We start from the raw sequence: 16,729 nt of genomic DNA on the forward strand, positions 1-16,729 counted from the left end.
GATTCCTTCAGCCTGGACTCACCCCAGAGGGGGTGGGGAGTGGGTCTCATGGAGCCAGCTAGCCTTCTCCCCTCCCCCCCCGGAACTTCTGCCTCCCAGCCAGATCATGCAGTTTCCCTCCATACACACCTGCAGGCCTGGCAACCAAAGCAGGGTCTACGGGGGTATCTTGTTCCACAGGGAGCTGGGCCCTACAGCTGGGCATTCCCCACCGCTGCACAGACAGCAACCAGCTGGCATCTTTCCTAGGCTGGAGGTGGCGGGGTGGGGATTTTAATCCTCTCTTTGCCTTCTCCCACAGGGGCTCTCTGCAGAAGGGCAGAGGTGCTCATCAGATATTGTCCCCTGGGGGGTGACCTTGTCAGTGCTGGATTGAGGGGAGCAAACTGCAGCCACTATGCCCAGGCAAATGGAGCCCAAGGTACGGAAAGTCTTGGTCTGCAGGATGCACCGTCAGGTTGTCAGCGCCCCCTTCTGGGCTGCGGGGGAGACTGCATGGCCCCAGGGCTTTAAGATGTGTGGGGCCTCCTGGGTTGGGCCAAGCCTGCATTTGCCTCCTCACACAGTCCTCCTCCGTCCCTGGCCTGGGCACTGCACAATAGGGCCCCGCATGGTTGCATGCTGGCCCTGTGCTGAGAGCTGGCTCTGAGGTCTTGTTCCATAAGTAGGGGAGGGACCCTCGCAGAGGAAACACCCAGCATCAGCCTGAAGAGCTGGGCTTAGCCTTGGCTCCCTGCCTCGACGGCAGAGGAATACAGCGATGCTTACTCCAAGGCTGCAGTCTGCGTTTGGAGGATCCAGTCCCCATGTGCATTTCCTTTCCTCACCTCTCTGCCCAAAGGGTCCCACTGCACCTGGCAAGGCCCGAGCCTGGCATCTCCCAGGAATTGTCACAGGACACAGGTGTTGCCCAGTCTGCTCTGGTGTCTGGAGAGGCAGAGCTGGCTCCTCGTTAGCCTGCAGGGGGCGCTGTGCAAACTCAGGGAACAACACATTGTTCCTAGAATGTTCCTACATTCTGCATCCACAGTTGGCTGGGACTCAGTTAAATATAAACTGATCAAAAGAGGCTTTCAAAACCCACGAGTTCCCGGAGTAGAACGTTCCCCTTGTTGAAATTGGGTGGGTGAGCTGCGGTTTTTCCTAAGTTCCTTTGATACCTTGCCTAATGCAGGCTATGGATAAAGAAACATCTGATTGCTAAGCCCAGAGATTTAGGGCAGGATTCATACTTTACATCTTCAGAAGACCTAGTAAACAAGGCTGCACTCTCTAATCCTGGGAGCAGGTTTGTACCTGCTCGCTTCGTATAAACCATGCTGGCTGCGCCGATTTCACAGTGCGGGTGAGTTCAAAACATCGCCTCTGGGGTGAAATGTTTATTGCAGGAGAGATGTTCAGAAGTGTTTGTCAAGAGAAGAGAGGGACGAGCAATGGGATAGCTGAGCAGAGACGGTGACGGACCTTCTCGGAACGGCAAAAAGTCAGGCATATTCCAATCTGGGAGGACCCCCATCTCTGCAGTGATGCATTCCACCCTGTGAATTTGGTAACATCTGCCCATCATATGTCTCTGCCCACTGGGCCATCCCTAGCCCCACACCACCTTCCCTGTTGGAAGGGCTTGGGTGATTGGCTGCTAGGAGACCCAGCAGGGGTTTTCTGGGTCTTGATGTTGCACCGGGGATGGAGGGAGAAGGCTGTCTGGTCCCAGAAAGATGCTGCCTAGGGATTGCTAGTCCCCATTCTCAGGAAGACAAGGCCAGGTAAGAGGGAGTAGGGCGTGATGTGGGGCTGAGGAAAGGTTACAGAATCTGTGAAGGAGGAGAAGTTACAAATACAGATAAAATCACACAAGTGTCTGATGCAGTGGGTACTCAGGCAAAACTACCCTGTGTAAGGACCCCAGGACTGGACCGGTCACTGGTTCCCTGGCAGTATCGTGATCCAGGGGCACACATGTCATGGAGCTAAGCTGCAGCATGGCAATCTACTCAATACAAGGTCGTGCAAAAGATCAAGACTTGAGTCAGGTTCTACCCCATCCCAGGCTGCTGCTCTAACCACTGAGTAACCCTTTGTCTCTGAACAGTGCAAGTTGTGTCAGAGCAAACAAACAACCAGCTAAACCAAAAGTTCCCCACAGCCAGGGGTTGAAACAGAGAGCCCAGAAAAGTTCCTTCTGCCCAGACTCACCCCAAGGCGGGGAATCTCTATTCTTCTACAATCCTACAGAACACACAGAAAACGGCACGGACGGTAGCGGTGACCAGCAGCAGGACAGAGCCCCCAGCATGCCCTGAAGCTGCCACAGGATCATTTGACTTGGCACTTTAACCCATGTGGATTTGGAAACTGGTAATTGGATGCCTTGTGGCTTGGCAGCTGCCTCTGAATGGATCAAAGTCCCATGTCATGTGTGACCCCCTGGGACAATGGCCCTGCAGGAGTCCAACAGCAGTGCCTTGGGAAACGCGGTACTTACAGGATCTTCAGGCTGTAGAGGCCAGAAAAGGCTTCTTCTGGGATCTGGGAGAGCTGGTTTCCAGAGAGGCGCCTGCAGAAAAGAGGAGCCAGTGTCACATCAACATCTCTATAACACCAGTGCTTTGTCAGAGGACACTTAACTTGCACCTCATGCCTCTTGCTACAGCCCAGGAGAAGACTGCGGATATGACTGAATGCTGAACATAAGACTTGCACTCAGTACCCCATTCATTAGTGTTCCACATCTAGTGGCTAACCCACATGAGGGGATAATGGCCTTCTACTGCTGCTGCTGGCTAATGGTGAGGGAGGCTCATGCTTCTGGCGGGAAGGACCCAAACCTCAGTTCCCAATGATGACCCATGTGGCTGAGGCCCATTCCATGCCCCACTGGGAGAGGACTCTGTGCTACAGTCACTAAGGCAGGAGAGAGGAAATGAAACTTATGATTGCCTTTGTAAGAAGCCTTGACTTTTTTTCCTCCATAAAGATAGCCACTAACAGCAACTGCAAGGAGAAACCCTGCTTTGCTGGCCTAAAAGCTGGTAATGATGGCAGAGCAGTGTGGGAACGATCCCCCTTTGCTAGATCACAGAGAAATTCATTATGAATGGAATTATTTGCACCCTCCCCCCCGTTCCTATGCCCTCTTTTGCCACCCTCTCTGCCCTGGATGGCACCTTTTGGCCAGGTGCTGCCTGTTAGTGTGTCCCCGCTGCCTTGCCAAACTTCACGGATTTAACGCTTTCCCCATAGGTTAGTCTCTCCAAATCCCTGCTTATTGGGGTCATGCCTCTTTGAATTCCTTCCAATTTATCACCATCACTATCAAAATGTTGAGCAGAGTCATGAGTTCATAGCCAGCTCCAAACTCCTCCAGAGCTCAGGAGGGTTTGGGTGCCCTGGGTCACACCCATTGCTACAGGAGACTTCGGGTGAATAAGCAACAGGATAGAGACCAATATAGAAAATATCACAATGCCATCACATAAATCCATGGTGCACCCACACCGGAATACTGTCTGCAGTTCTGGTCGCCTCATCGCAAAAAAAGATATTAGAATTAGAAAAGGTGCAGAGAAGGGCAACAAAAATGATTAGGGGCATGGAACTGCTTCTATATGAGGAAAGATTAAAATGACTGGGACTTTGCAGTTTGGAAAAGAGAAGGGGAGATATGATAGGTCTATAAAATCCTGACTGGTCTGGAGAAAAAGTGTTATTTACCACTGCAAGTAACACAAAAATCAGGGGTCACTCAATGAAATTAATAGGCAACAGGTTTGAAACAATCGTAAGGAAGTACTTCACACAATACACCGCCAACCTGTGGAACTCATTGCCAGGGGATGTTATGAAAGTCCAAAAGTATAACTGGGTTAAAAAAAAGTTAGATCAATTCATGGAGGGTAGATCCATCAATGGCTATTAGCCAAGATAGTCAGGGCATGCAACCCCATGATCTGGCTGTCCCTAAACCTCTGACTGCCAGAAGCTGGGACTGGATGGATCTTTCGATAATTGCCCTGTTCTGTTAATTTCCTCTGAAGTATCGGAAGATGGGATACTGGGCTAGATGGACCATTGGTTTGACCCAGGATGACCGTTTTTAGAGGAAGAGGGGGTTCAGGTGACAAGAATGATCAGGGCAGGAAAAATCTCAAATGAGGAGGGTCTAACAATGGAGATGGTTACTTTACAGGTAGGTGAATGAAAAAGGGGGCACGGTAAAGGAATACAAAGCAGAAAATGCTCTGCAGAAGGGAGGTCAAGAGCTTCTGTCATCTCACAACATGGGAACAAGGGGACATGACATGAAATCAAAAAGGTGGCAAATTCAAAACAAATAAAAGAAAGCCTTTTTCACATGATGTAGATTGGTCTGTGTAATTACCTGCCACAAGATGTCACTTAGGCCACAATCTCCGTAAGATTCAAAAGGGTCCATCTGGGTATATTTCACTTAATCAATGCCCTGACATTGCCCAGGCCTGGGGCATTGCTGGCACCTCAGTCCCTCCTATTCTTTGCCTGTAGCACACAATAGTTTAGTCTTCTGAAGGCTATAAAACATTGTGGGGCTTGATGTGGGGGTGGCAGGGTGGGGCTGGTGGCCTGAGCTATACAGGATGTCAGATCTGGAGGTTCCTTCTGGCCTTGAACTCTATGCCTCCGTTCACATGTATTTTGGCCTTTTGGTTTTTTTGATGAAAAGTCTAACATTTACGTAGAACCCTCCCCTACTCCATTCTCTGAGCAGTTCTAATTGTTACAGTCACTTTTACAGATGGTGACTCGGGCACAGTGAGGACATGTGACCTTCCCACGATCACATGGGTGCTCTGTTGCAGGGCCAGGAATTGAAGCCAGAGCTCCTGAGCCTAAACCCAATGCCTTGGCCACAAGGCATTCCCACCTTGAAGAGGAGATAGGGCATCTGCCTCCTGGGTATCACTTTCTGGTGCCTGACGCCAAAGCGCTGGAGCAGCATCACCAACTCTGTGCATTCAACTATCCTGAGCTGGGTCTCCCAAAAATCAAGAGATTAATTTTTAAAATCTCCTGATTTTAAAGCCAAGCCATGCAGTCACATTTTCAAGCTCTGTTCTGCAACCACAAGGTCTAGAAACTTACTTTTATTTTTAAAGAAACCTGTGATCCCCATTCACATGACTACAGGAGCTGGGGCTTTAACACAAAATTCCATGAGACTCATGAGAGATGATAGCACATCCATGGCAGTGGTGCCACCCAATGTCTGGGGGTGGAGGGCATTAGGAGGACCCGTGAAAGCCCTTGTCAGGCGTAAGACTCAGCCACCAATGCCTGAGATTGGGCATACGTAGGATAGGGGGAATGTAGGAATTAAGAACTGGCAAGAAATCCAGTTCCTTTTTTAAAGGCATGAGTGTGAACTGGGTCCTAACTGACGGATTCATTTCAGAAGCTGCCGAGTTTATTTCAGTGAGTGTTTTGAAAAAGGCCAGAGACTGTCAGCTGTAAGAAGCTTCTGGGATCAGTACCAGGCATGCCCACTCACCGCTGGCCCTGCGCAGTTGTGTCAGTGCCAGCACTCACTCAGTCCCAACTCAACCCCCCACCCCACCGCTGGAATCCAGGGAAAATTGCTCCCATAATTAGGCCTCCGACAGCGTAAATAGCACAGGGTCGTCTCTTTAATGTGTGGGAGCAGGCTGGAACCTGCCTCTTTGTGGTATGTAAGCTGCCTGGCAAGCTGGGCTATTTGTCACCAGGGGAATGCAATTCAGTGAAACTGCTCCCTTTGATGGCCGATATCCACATGGGGAAGAGGATGCCTGGGAGATGAGACTATGTGGGGGCTGGGCAGGGCATGCAGCTTCCCGAGCGGCAGTCCCCCGGGTGCTTGAAACAGCCACAGCACAAAACCAAAGCGGCGATGCTGGTTCGTGCAACAGGAATCTTGGCGATGCATCAGCGACGGGGGCCATTCAAACAGCAGCCAGTGCCCAGGTAGATTGGAATGTATCCGAACACGAGAGCCCAGATCGTGCCCTAGTGAGGTGACCCAGAGCAGAGCACTGCAGTCCCTTCCCCTCCCCCCTCAGACTAAGCTTATAAGGGGGCACTTGGATCTGAACCCAGGACCACTTGATCCGCAGTCAAAACACTATAACTGAACTCTGCTCCTGTGACAAGGCCAGGTAGGGGCTTGCACATGTTGCACTCAGCAGCAAGGAAGCAAGAGCAGAGTCTGGGAGGTTCCTGGGGAAGAAGCCATCCACCCCAGCAGGCAGTGTCCTATTCACCCCGTGGTGGGAAGAGAGCTGGGGGGAGGTATAAATCGGGGGGAGCTGGCTGTCAGCACTGGTGTCCTGTTCCCCAGCATTAGCTTCTTTGGCCATTTAACCTGGCACGCCCGAGACACAATGATCCCCCTGTGCCCATGGTGCTGCATTCCCATGCTTATTGTCAATCAGCAGCCTCCTTCCCCTTCCCTTCCAGGCTCTCTTGAAAGTCACCCGCCTGGCGGGCAGATTCCATCTATTAAATGCATCGTTTGAAGCCAAAATACCATGACGTTCAAGCCAACGGAGCCTCTCTCCTTTGCTTTCATTTAGAGGGGAGACGACTCACAGCGATGCTGACAATGGCAGCTAATTTGGGACCAGCAGCCCCCTTTGCCCCCAGTATTACAGTTCACCCCTTCTCCAGAGGAGACTGGAAACTGGAACCATATTTCCAAGCAGCCCATGAGACCCGAGCTGGGGAATTCACCCACTGGGGGCATGGATGGGAATGGGAAGCTGCTCTTCTAGGAAGGGGTGTCAGCCCTAGTTCATCTTCTTGGGGTAGACTATCTGCACTTAGGGTGACCAGATAGGAAGTGTAAAAAAAAAAAAATCAGGATGGGAGGGGGGGTAAATAGGAGCCTACATAAGAAAAAGCCCCAAAAATCAGGACATCTGGTCACTATCTCCACTTCCGCTCCAGACCTCAAACACCCCCATATCTGTTTTGGGCGTGCAGAGCTGGGGGTCAGACCCATCTCGCTGAGGGACAAGCTCAACTCTACTTTCTTCTCTGGAGACACCAGAGCTCCCAGCGTTGCAGACCAGAGTCAGGAAGAGGGGAGGGGTCTGCCACAGTAGCTACTGAGAGGCATGGGGAAGAGCAGGCAGAAGGGTGGCAACAGCATCCTGCAGGGCTAGCTCATTCACATAAGCCAAGTGACATTTGCCACCCAGAAATTCTTCTCGTTGGCACTGATCTGCATGGGAAGCACAACCTATTGCCACCCACCTATCGTCTCTCATTCATCAGCCAGATATCGACTCCTGCCAGCCTCCATCACGTTGTCAAACAAGAACCTTCATGTTTTTCCCCAGGCTGCCACTCACACTGGGGAGGCGCTCTGGATAAACACCCACAGGCCACCATATTCTTCTCCTTGAAAACCCTTCTCAGAACTCTTCTTGGCTGTGATGCCTATAAAACACTTGATGACAAGCGGTCTCTCTTGAGTTCTCTGAGCTGGCTGGTATGTTTCTAATGCACCTACCCCTTCATGTCAGTACCCAGGCTGGGCTCAATCTTCATCTGAGCAGTTTGGCCCCCAAACCAAAAAAAGGTTGAAGAGTTTAGTTTGACCCAAAACTGAATTGTTTTTGGTATTTCTCACCAACAATGGAAAGTCCCAAACATTGTTTCAAGTCAAACAAAACTTTTAATTTGACCTTGGCAAATTTAATTTTGTTTTTTAGTTTTTCATTTCATTGTTTCATTTTTTCAAGTGTTTTTCCATCTTTTTGGGGTTTTTTTTATTAGCTGAATTTGGAAAAAGTCAAAATGTCTCCTTTCTGAAACAAAAACATTTTGACATTTCCAAAAATATTTTTGTCAGTGTTCCCCCCCCCAGTCAAAAATAACTCACCACATTTGACCTAAGTTCACAAATAGTTTTGGTGCCCTGATGTGCCTGGCTCTCACTGAATATGCTCTCACACATAGACCAGAGCTTCTCAGGAATGGGTAAAAGCCACAACAGGGCTACTAAGATTCTGGAATGCAAGGCCTGAGGCTAAAAAGCTAAGTCAAACCAGCTACATTGCTCAGAGGTGTGAAAAATCCAGATCCCTCAGCGATTTGGTTAAGCCAACCTAACCACCAGTGTAGCCAGTGCTAGGCTGACCGAAGAATTCTTCCATTGACTTAGCCACCGCCTCTTGGGGGAGGTAGATTCATTACAGAGATGGGAGAACCCCTCCTCCCTCTGGAGTCAGTGGCTACACTGAAGCACTGCTGCTGTTGCAGGTAAGTGTAGACATAGCCTGCGTCTGTTCTCACTTCCACAGGTGTAAATCAGGAGTCAAGCCAATGGAGTTACAGATGTAAATGTGAAGAGTCAAGCCAGTGATTTCCCAGGCCTAACTGGTGTTTGCCACTCTTTCCAGTTTAGTATCACCTGCAAATTTCACTCATGTGCCCTTTACTCCCCTCCGCCCTGCTCATTAAACAGTGGGTTTGTCTACACTACCCACTAGATCGGCGGGCAGCGATCAATCCAGCGGCGGGGTGTGTGTGTGTGGGGGTCAATTTATAGTGTCTAGTATAGATGCAATAACTGACTGCTGAGCGCTCTCCTGTCGACTCCAGTACGCCACCAGAATGAGAGGCACAGGCGGAGTTGACAGGGGAGCATCAGCTGTCGACTTACTGCAGTGAAGACACCATGGTAAGTAGATCTAAGTCAGTCAACTTCAGCTATGCTATTCATGTAGCTGAAGTTGCTTATCTTAGATTGACTCCCCACAGTGGTGTAGACAAGCCCAGTGTGTTAAACAGGCCCATTTCTAACACTGCTGCTCCCTGTGGGCTTGTCTACACTACTGCGTTGTCTTCACTGCGGTAAGTTCACAGCTGATGCTCTCCCATTGACTCTGCTTGCGCTTCTTGTTCTAGTGGAGTACTGGAGTCAATGGGAGAGCACCCTGTGGTTGACTTATCACGTCTATAGATGCGATAATCAACCCCCGCTGGATCGATCGCTGCCTGCCAATCAGGTGGGTAGTGTACACAAGCCCTGTGAGCCCTACCAAACGCCTCTTCCAGCTCTATGCAGCTTTAGTTACTCTTGTTCATGGCCTTTCAGCCAGTTCTCAGTCCACAGGAATGTTCATATCCAAGCCAATTTGTATTCATTTGCCAAGTAAGGCCATGTCTACACTACAGAATTAAGTCGACCTAATTTATGTTGGCATATAGCCTCTGCAGTAATTACATCGCTTGTGCATGTCTACACTTTGCTTTTTGTGCTGGCCGTGCATGGTCTCACCAGGAACACTTGCATCGATTGTACTGTCAGGACGGGGCATTGCGGGAGGGCTCCTGAAAGCCAGTAACAGTTGATATGAGCAACACAGCGTCTACACCCTGACACTGCATTGACCTTGATGCGACACTGCTTGTGGAGGTGGAGGAATTAAATCAGTGTAGTTGGGTAGTGCCACTGGGCATGAGAGAAATGTAAGTGTAGACACTTCCCTAGTTAGGTTAATGTAAGCTGCCCTTGTGTTGATCTAACTCTGTAGTGTAGACCTGGCTTAAGATTTAATGAGATGTAGCTGCTTTCCTCAACAACCCAATATAGGACATTAAATGTGTTTCCTCCTTTCCCTTATTTTATAAGATTAGCTCTGTCCAAACCCTCAGTGCCACTGGTGGTTCAAGAGGTACTCCATTTGAACAGACTCTTTTGGAAATGTGCCTGTAGGGCTGGTGGGAAATGGTGTTCCTGTCCGGTGAGAATTGGGGAGATTGAAATATTTTCCCACCCCGAACTTTGCCAGTCTTCCTGTGTTCATGTAAGCCAGCCCAGGAAGAATGGTGGAATCCATCCCTTAAACCTGCTGCTTTTCCATTTAGAAGGAGGAGTGGGGACCCAGAGAGAAAAGATTCTCGCCTGTGCCAAAAGCATACAAGGGGGTGGAACAGAAAAAAGGGGGCTGCAGTCATAAGAAATCCCTAGTTACCAGCTGAGCTGGAACTAACAAGGACTGTACTAGGGGAAAAGATTGAGCCCAGGCTAAGAAGGAGTCTAGTCTGTGAAAGAAGCTTATTGGAACATCTGAGGGTGAGACTTGACCTGTATTCAGTTTCTTAATGTATTAGGGTTTAGACATGTGTGTTGTGTTTCATTTTACTTGGTAGCTTAATTTGTTGTCTGTTATTTGAAACCACTTAAATCATGCTTTATACTGAATAAAATAGTTTATTAACTAACCAAGAGTCAGTGATTAATGCCTGGGGGAGCAGACAGCTATGTATCTCTCTCTCTCTGTTATAGAGGGCGGACAATTTATGAGTTTACTTGGTTAAAGCTTTATACAGAGTAAAACTGATTTATCTGGGGTGTGGATCCCACTGGGAGCTGGGTGCTGGAGACAGGAATACCTGCTGAGTGGTTTTCACTTAAAGCCTGCAGCTTTGCGGTGTAGTTGGGTCTGTGTTGTTGAGCCAGACATGCTACTCTTCTGCAAGGCAGGGTTCTGGATTCCCAAGCTGGTGGGGAAAACTGGCTCAGAGGTAGTTTCAGCACAGCAGGTGACAGTCCCAAGGGAGTCTGACCCAACCTGTCACACTGAATTTCAAAACTTGTTTTTTTCCCCAAATGTTTTTGAAAGATGGGAAGTTTGTCTAATCCTTTCTGGTGAGATGGTTCCATTTTGACAAATCGGCATTTTCCAACAAAAATATATTTAGTAGGAAAATTCCAGATTAGCATGAAGGGTCTGGTTCCATTTACATTAATGCCTCTTTCCTCTGCTGTGGGGTGACTGCTAAGGGAATTCTCCACATATCTCAGGGGCTTTTATCACCCTGTGTGCTGTTGCAGTATTGTACGATAGTAAAAGGTTCTATAGCCATATAAATAAGAAGAAAACAAAGAAAGAAGAAGTGGGACCACTACACACTGAGGATGGAAAGGAGGTTACGGATAACCTAGGCATGGCCCAATATCTAAATAAGTACTTTGCCTCAGTCTTTAATAAGGCTAATGGGGAGCTTAGGGGTAATGGAAGGATGACAAATGGGAATGAGGATATAGAGGTGGATATTACCACATCTGAGGTAGAAGCCATATTTGAACAGCTTAATGGGACAAAATCGGAGGGCCCGGACAAAATCTTCATCTGAGAATATTAAAGGAACTGGCGCATGAAATTGCAAGCCCGTTAGCGAGAATTTTTAATGACTCAGTAAACTCAGGGGTCGTACCATACGACTGGAGAATTGCTAACATAGTTCCTATCTTTAAGAAAGGGAGAAAGAGTGATCCGAGTAACTATAGGCCTGTTAGTTTGACATCTGTAGTATGTAAGGTCTTGGGAAAAAATGTTGAAGGAGAAAGTAGTTAAGGACATTGAGGTCAATGGTAATTGGGACAAAGTACAACATGGTTTGACTAAAGGTAGATTGTGCCAAACCAACCTGATCTCCTTCTTTGAGAAGGTGACAGACTATTTAAACAAAGGAAATGCGGTAGACCTAATTTACCTAGATTTCAGTAAGGCATTTGACACGGTTCCACATGCGGAATTATTAGTCAAATTGGAAAAGATGGGGATCAATATGAGAATTGCAAGGTGGATAAGGAACTGGTTAAAGGGGAGACTACAAAGGGTCATACTGAAGGGTGAACTGTCAGGCTGGAAGGAGGTTACTAGTGGAGTTCCTCAAGGATCGGTTCTGGGACCAATCTTATTTAACCTTTTTATTACCGACCTTGGCACAAAAAGCGGGAATGTGCTAATAAAGTTTGCGGATGACATGAAGCTGGGGGGTATTGCTAACACGGAGAAGGACCGGGATATCATACAGGAAGATCTGGACTATCTTGTAAACTGGAGTAATAGTAATAGGATGAAATTTAATAGTGAAAAGTGCAAGGTCATGCATTTAGGGATTAATAATAAGAACTTTAGATATAGATTGGGGATGCATCAGTTGGAAGCAACAGAGGAAGAGAAGGACCTTGGAATATTGGTAGATCACAGGATGGCTATGAGCCGCCAATGTGATATGGCCGTTAAAAAAGCTAATGCAGTTTTAGGATGCATTAGGCGAGGTATTTCCAGCAAAGATAAGGAGGTGTTAGTACCGTTATATAAGGCGCTGGTGAGACCCCACCTGGAATACTGTGTGCAGTTCTGGTCTCCCATGTTTAAGAAGGATGAATTCAAACTGGAACAGATTCAGAGACGGGCTACTAGGATGATCCGAGGAATGGAAAACCTGTCATATGAAAGGAGACTCAAAGAGCTTGGCTTGTTTAGTCTAGCCAAAAGAAGGATGAGGGGGGATATACTTGCTCTTTATAAATATATCAGAGGGATTAATATTAGGGAGGGAGAGGAATTATTTAAGCTTAGTACCAATGTAGACACAAGAACGAATGGGTATAAACTGGACACTAGGAAGTTTAGACTTTAAATTAGACGAAGGTTTCTAACCATTAGAGGAGTGAAGTTCTGGAACAGCCTTCCAAGGGGAGTAGTGGGGGCAAAAGACATATCTGGCTTTAAGATTAAGCTTGATAAGTTTATGGAAGGGATGGTATGATGGGAGAGCCTAATTTTGGCAACTAATCTTTGATTATTGTCAGATAAGTATGCCCAGTAGTCTGTGATGGGATGTTGGATGGGATGGGATCTGAGTTACTGCAGAGAATTCTTTCCTGAGTGCTGGCTGGTGAGTCTTGCCCACATGCTCAGGGTTTAGCTGATCGCCATATTTGGGGTTGGGAAGGAATTTTCCTCCAGGGCAGATTGGCAGAGGCCCTGGAGGTTTTTCACCTTCCCCTGCAGTGTGGGGCATGGGTCACTTGCTAGTGGATTCTCTGCAGCTTGAGGTCTTCAGACCACAATTTGAAGACTTCACTAACTCAGGCATAGGTTAGGGGTTTGTTATAGAAGTGGAATGGTAGGATTCTGTGGCCTGCTTTGTGCAGGGGGTCGGACTAGATGATCACATTGGTCCCTTCTGACCCTAGAATCTATGAATCTATAACAGCTTTGAGGGGTTTTAGTGACCCGTGCATTTCAGCATTAGGTTTCAGATTCAACAGCAGATTGAAAAGTTAAATAATCAAATATTGTTAACAATATCACTGTCAATCTAAACAGAAACATCTGGCTAAGGTGATTCTCCACCATTATGGGTCACAGTGAGAGACTAAAAGGCACTGGCTATCAAGGGTAACAAAGGCAGGAGATGAGAAGTTCAAATCCTGTGCAAATCTCAAATCCATTTTATCCCAGGGAAGGGGAAATTCACCCAATCCCTAATGGTTTGGCAAATCCCCCAGATTCACTTTTTGCAATTTCCCAAACGGAACAGTGCATTGTGTGTAAAAAATGCTGTGTGGCACAATGTAAAGTTCTATCAGAGTAAACGAAAGTGAGAAATTCTCTTTTGCACAAAAGGGCAGCAAATGAGCTAGCCACCACCTCAGGCAAACTGAAGCCTATAGGTAAGGAAAATGCACTCCCTAAAACGCTCTGGTTTCAGATTTATTTGAAGCGGCTGCAGAAGTGTCAGTGCCCTCACTATGTCACAGAAATGTCAATGGCCATATATGGTTATGCTCAGAGCTAGGTAAAACCTCCTTGAAGCTAGTGGACATAATAGCTGTGCTTCATTTAGGAAGCATTATAAAAAGCAATTAAGCTCCTTTATGGAACAGACAGATGAAACACAGGAGCCACCACCCAAAGCACAGGCCACATGCAAGGCTGGCTAGAAATCTGAGATGTGGATGGAGGGATTTGAACAAGCAGATGAATACCAGTGTAGGTGGGTGGGTATTGTTTGAGAAAGATATATGTGAGAAGCACAACATATGTACACTATGGGTACATCTACACTGTCATAAAACACCTACAGATGGTCAGGGTCAGCTGACTCAGGCTCACCCAGCTTTAAATTGCTATGTAGATGCTTGGAATGCAGCATGGGCTCTGAGATCTTTCAAGGAGGGAGGGTCCCGGAAACCAGGCTCCACTCCAAGCCAAGACATCTACACTGCAGACCATCCTGGTTCAGTGGGAAAGTGAAGGCAGTGGTTAGAAACAAAAGAGCAACATATAACAAATGGAAAGAAGTGGAAATAGAGAGCAAATCAATACAAATTAGAAGCCACGAAGTACAGAAAATTGATAAGGGAAGCTAAAGACATCAGAGAAAACACTATGGCTGGCAGGGCCAGTAAGGACAATAAGGATTTTTTGAAGTATACTAGGAACAAAAGAAATCCTAGCAATGGTATTGACACATTGTTAGTTCATAAAATTGTTAGTAATAATGCAGAAGAGGTAGAAGTGTTCAATAAGTATTTCCATTCTGTATTTGGAAGAAAGCAGGATAATGTGCTTGTATCATATTAAGGTGATGGAGTACTTTCCAGTATATTAGTAACTGAAGAGGATTCCAAACAACATCTGCTAGAGATAAACATTTTTTTAAAATCAGTGGGCCTGGAAAATTTGCCCCCAGGAGTTCTAAAAATGTTGGCTGAGGAGATCTCATGCCCACTGGTATTAATTTTTAATAGTTCTTTGAATACCAGGGAAATTGCAGAAGACTGGAACAATGCTAATGTCGTGCCAATATTCAGTAAGGACAAGCAGGATGACCTGGAGAATAGAATGGAAAAGCTGATACAGGATTCAAGTGATAAAATATAAAAGAATAGGAATAGAGGCAGTGCCAGTCAACATGGGTTTGTGGTAACTGCAGAGATATAATATACTGATTTTATAAGGCATCTGATTTAGTACCACACAACATTTTGGTTTAAAAAATGAGCATTGCACAATATCAATGAAGCACATGTTAAATTGGTTATGACCTAGATAATTGACAGATCTCAAAAGTAGTTGTCAAGGGGGAATTTTCATTGCCGGGGAGTAGTTTCTAGTGGGGTTCTGCAGAGATCAGTACTGAGTCTGATCCCATTCAGCACTTTTGACAGTGATCTGGAAGTAAATGTCAAATCACGGCTGATAAAATTTGCAAATGAAACAATAATTGGCAGAGCAGAAAATGACGAGGACAGGGCAGTCAAACAGAGTGCTCTGGATCACTTGGTAGGCTGGGCCCATCGGCACAAAATGTGTTTTAATGAAGCCAAATGAAAAAAGTTATACCTCTAAGAGGAAGGGATGCAGACCAGACCTATGGAATGGGGTGCTGTGTCCTGGAAAGCAGGGATTGAGAAGGATTATGGGGGACTAGCAACTGAACACAAGCCCTAGTGCGATGCTGTGGGAAAAAGCACAGATGCAATTCTTGGCTAGATAAAAGGGGACTTTTGAGGAAGGTGGTGATTTTTCCTCTGTAAATGGCATTTGTTAGACCAGTGCTAGAACATGTGTCCAGTTCTGGTGTCCACATTTTTAAAGGGCTGTTGAAAATTTGGAGAGGGGGCAGAAAAGAGTCAGAAAAGTTATCTGGGGGCTGGAAAAAATGCCTGACAGAGAGACAGACAGAGCTCAGTCTGCTCACTTTATCAAAAAGAAGTTTGATATGCGACTTCGTTACGATGCATAAGGCTCTTCATGGAGAGAAGATAATGGATACTTAGGAGGGAGGGGACGAGTCTTTGACCTAGAAGAGGAAGGCAGAACAAAAGCTGATGGCCAGAAGCTGAAGCCAGGCAAATTTAAATTAGAAATTAGGCTCTCTTTTTTTTTTTTTTTTTTTTTTTTTTAATAGGGAGGCTGATGAATTGTTGGAACAAGCTATCAAGGAAAGTGGTGGATTCTCCATATCTAGATATCTTCAAATCAAGACTACATGTGTTTCTGGAGGATGTTTTAGCCAAGTGCCAGGTATTGGGCTCACTAAAGCGGGAACAGGGCAAAACGTAATGGCCTACGATACACAGGAGATGAGACAAGATGCTCTAATGGCACCTTCTGGCCTTAAAATTACAAATAAAATCACATGTTGTGAGCTCCATGAGTCCTGTTTCACTTAAAAAAAAGAATAAAGGGTGACACAACCTAGGAGTTCAAGGAAAGGTGGAAGCCCCCAAAAAGTGCGTGGGGCCACTGGCACCCAAACAGTGATCCTGCCCCCCACACCTACCTCTTCCCTAAGTCCCTACCCTCACACCATCCCTCTCCCCAAGTCACCACCCTTGCGCTTCCCCACCCTTTCCTGAGGCCCCGCCCTTTCCTGCAAAGCCACGCCCCTGCTTCACCTCTTCCCCCGAATCCCTGCTCCCTTGACAAAGGCCTGTCCCCCATTGCTCACCATAACAGCTGGTAAAAAGTGATGGGGGCCATGGACCCCAGGCTCCCCATTCCTGTGCCCTGATAAGTGCCTGTGTATGGAACAGAGTACAGCTATTGAACTTGTTATTCAGGAGATCTGACTAGACAATCACAGTGGTCACTTCTAGCCTTCAAATCTCAGAATACAATCTATACATCTAAGAAATGCCCCTTAATACGGCATTGCTACTCACAGAAATCTGAATGCTCAACAAGGCGAGGACTCTAGGCCATACCAATGTCAGGGCCCTGTAATGCAGCGCTGCCAAGGCACAGGAATTTTAATAAAACATGACACAGAGCGGCTCTCCCAGGAATGTCAGTATCCAAAGAGCGCAGTTCCTCTCTGGCACAGAAATAGCAATGCCTCATAACTCAGCATTGCTATGTCAGTACCCCATCAAGCAATGCCACAAGGTCAGAGA

At 46.9% G+C, this 16,729-nt stretch overlaps 1 protein-coding gene across 1 annotated transcript in view; it reads right to left on the reverse strand.

Annotated features, from left to right (window-relative positions):
* Positions 1 to 16,729, reverse strand: part of LGR6 (leucine rich repeat containing G protein-coupled receptor 6) — a 215,936-nt gene that overhangs the window by 117,568 nt on the left and 81,639 nt on the right. The window contains exon 3 of the mRNA XM_030561167.1: positions 2,486 to 2,557. Coding sequence (XP_030417027.1) covers positions 2,486 to 2,557 — 72 coding nt within the window. The remainder of the gene's footprint in view (positions 1 to 2,485; positions 2,558 to 16,729) is intronic.

Source organism: Gopherus evgoodei, chromosome 4 (genome assembly GCF_007399415.2).
Source record: "Gopherus evgoodei ecotype Sinaloan lineage chromosome 4, rGopEvg1_v1.p, whole genome shotgun sequence".
NCBI lineage: Eukaryota > Metazoa > Chordata > Testudines > Testudinidae > Gopherus > Gopherus evgoodei.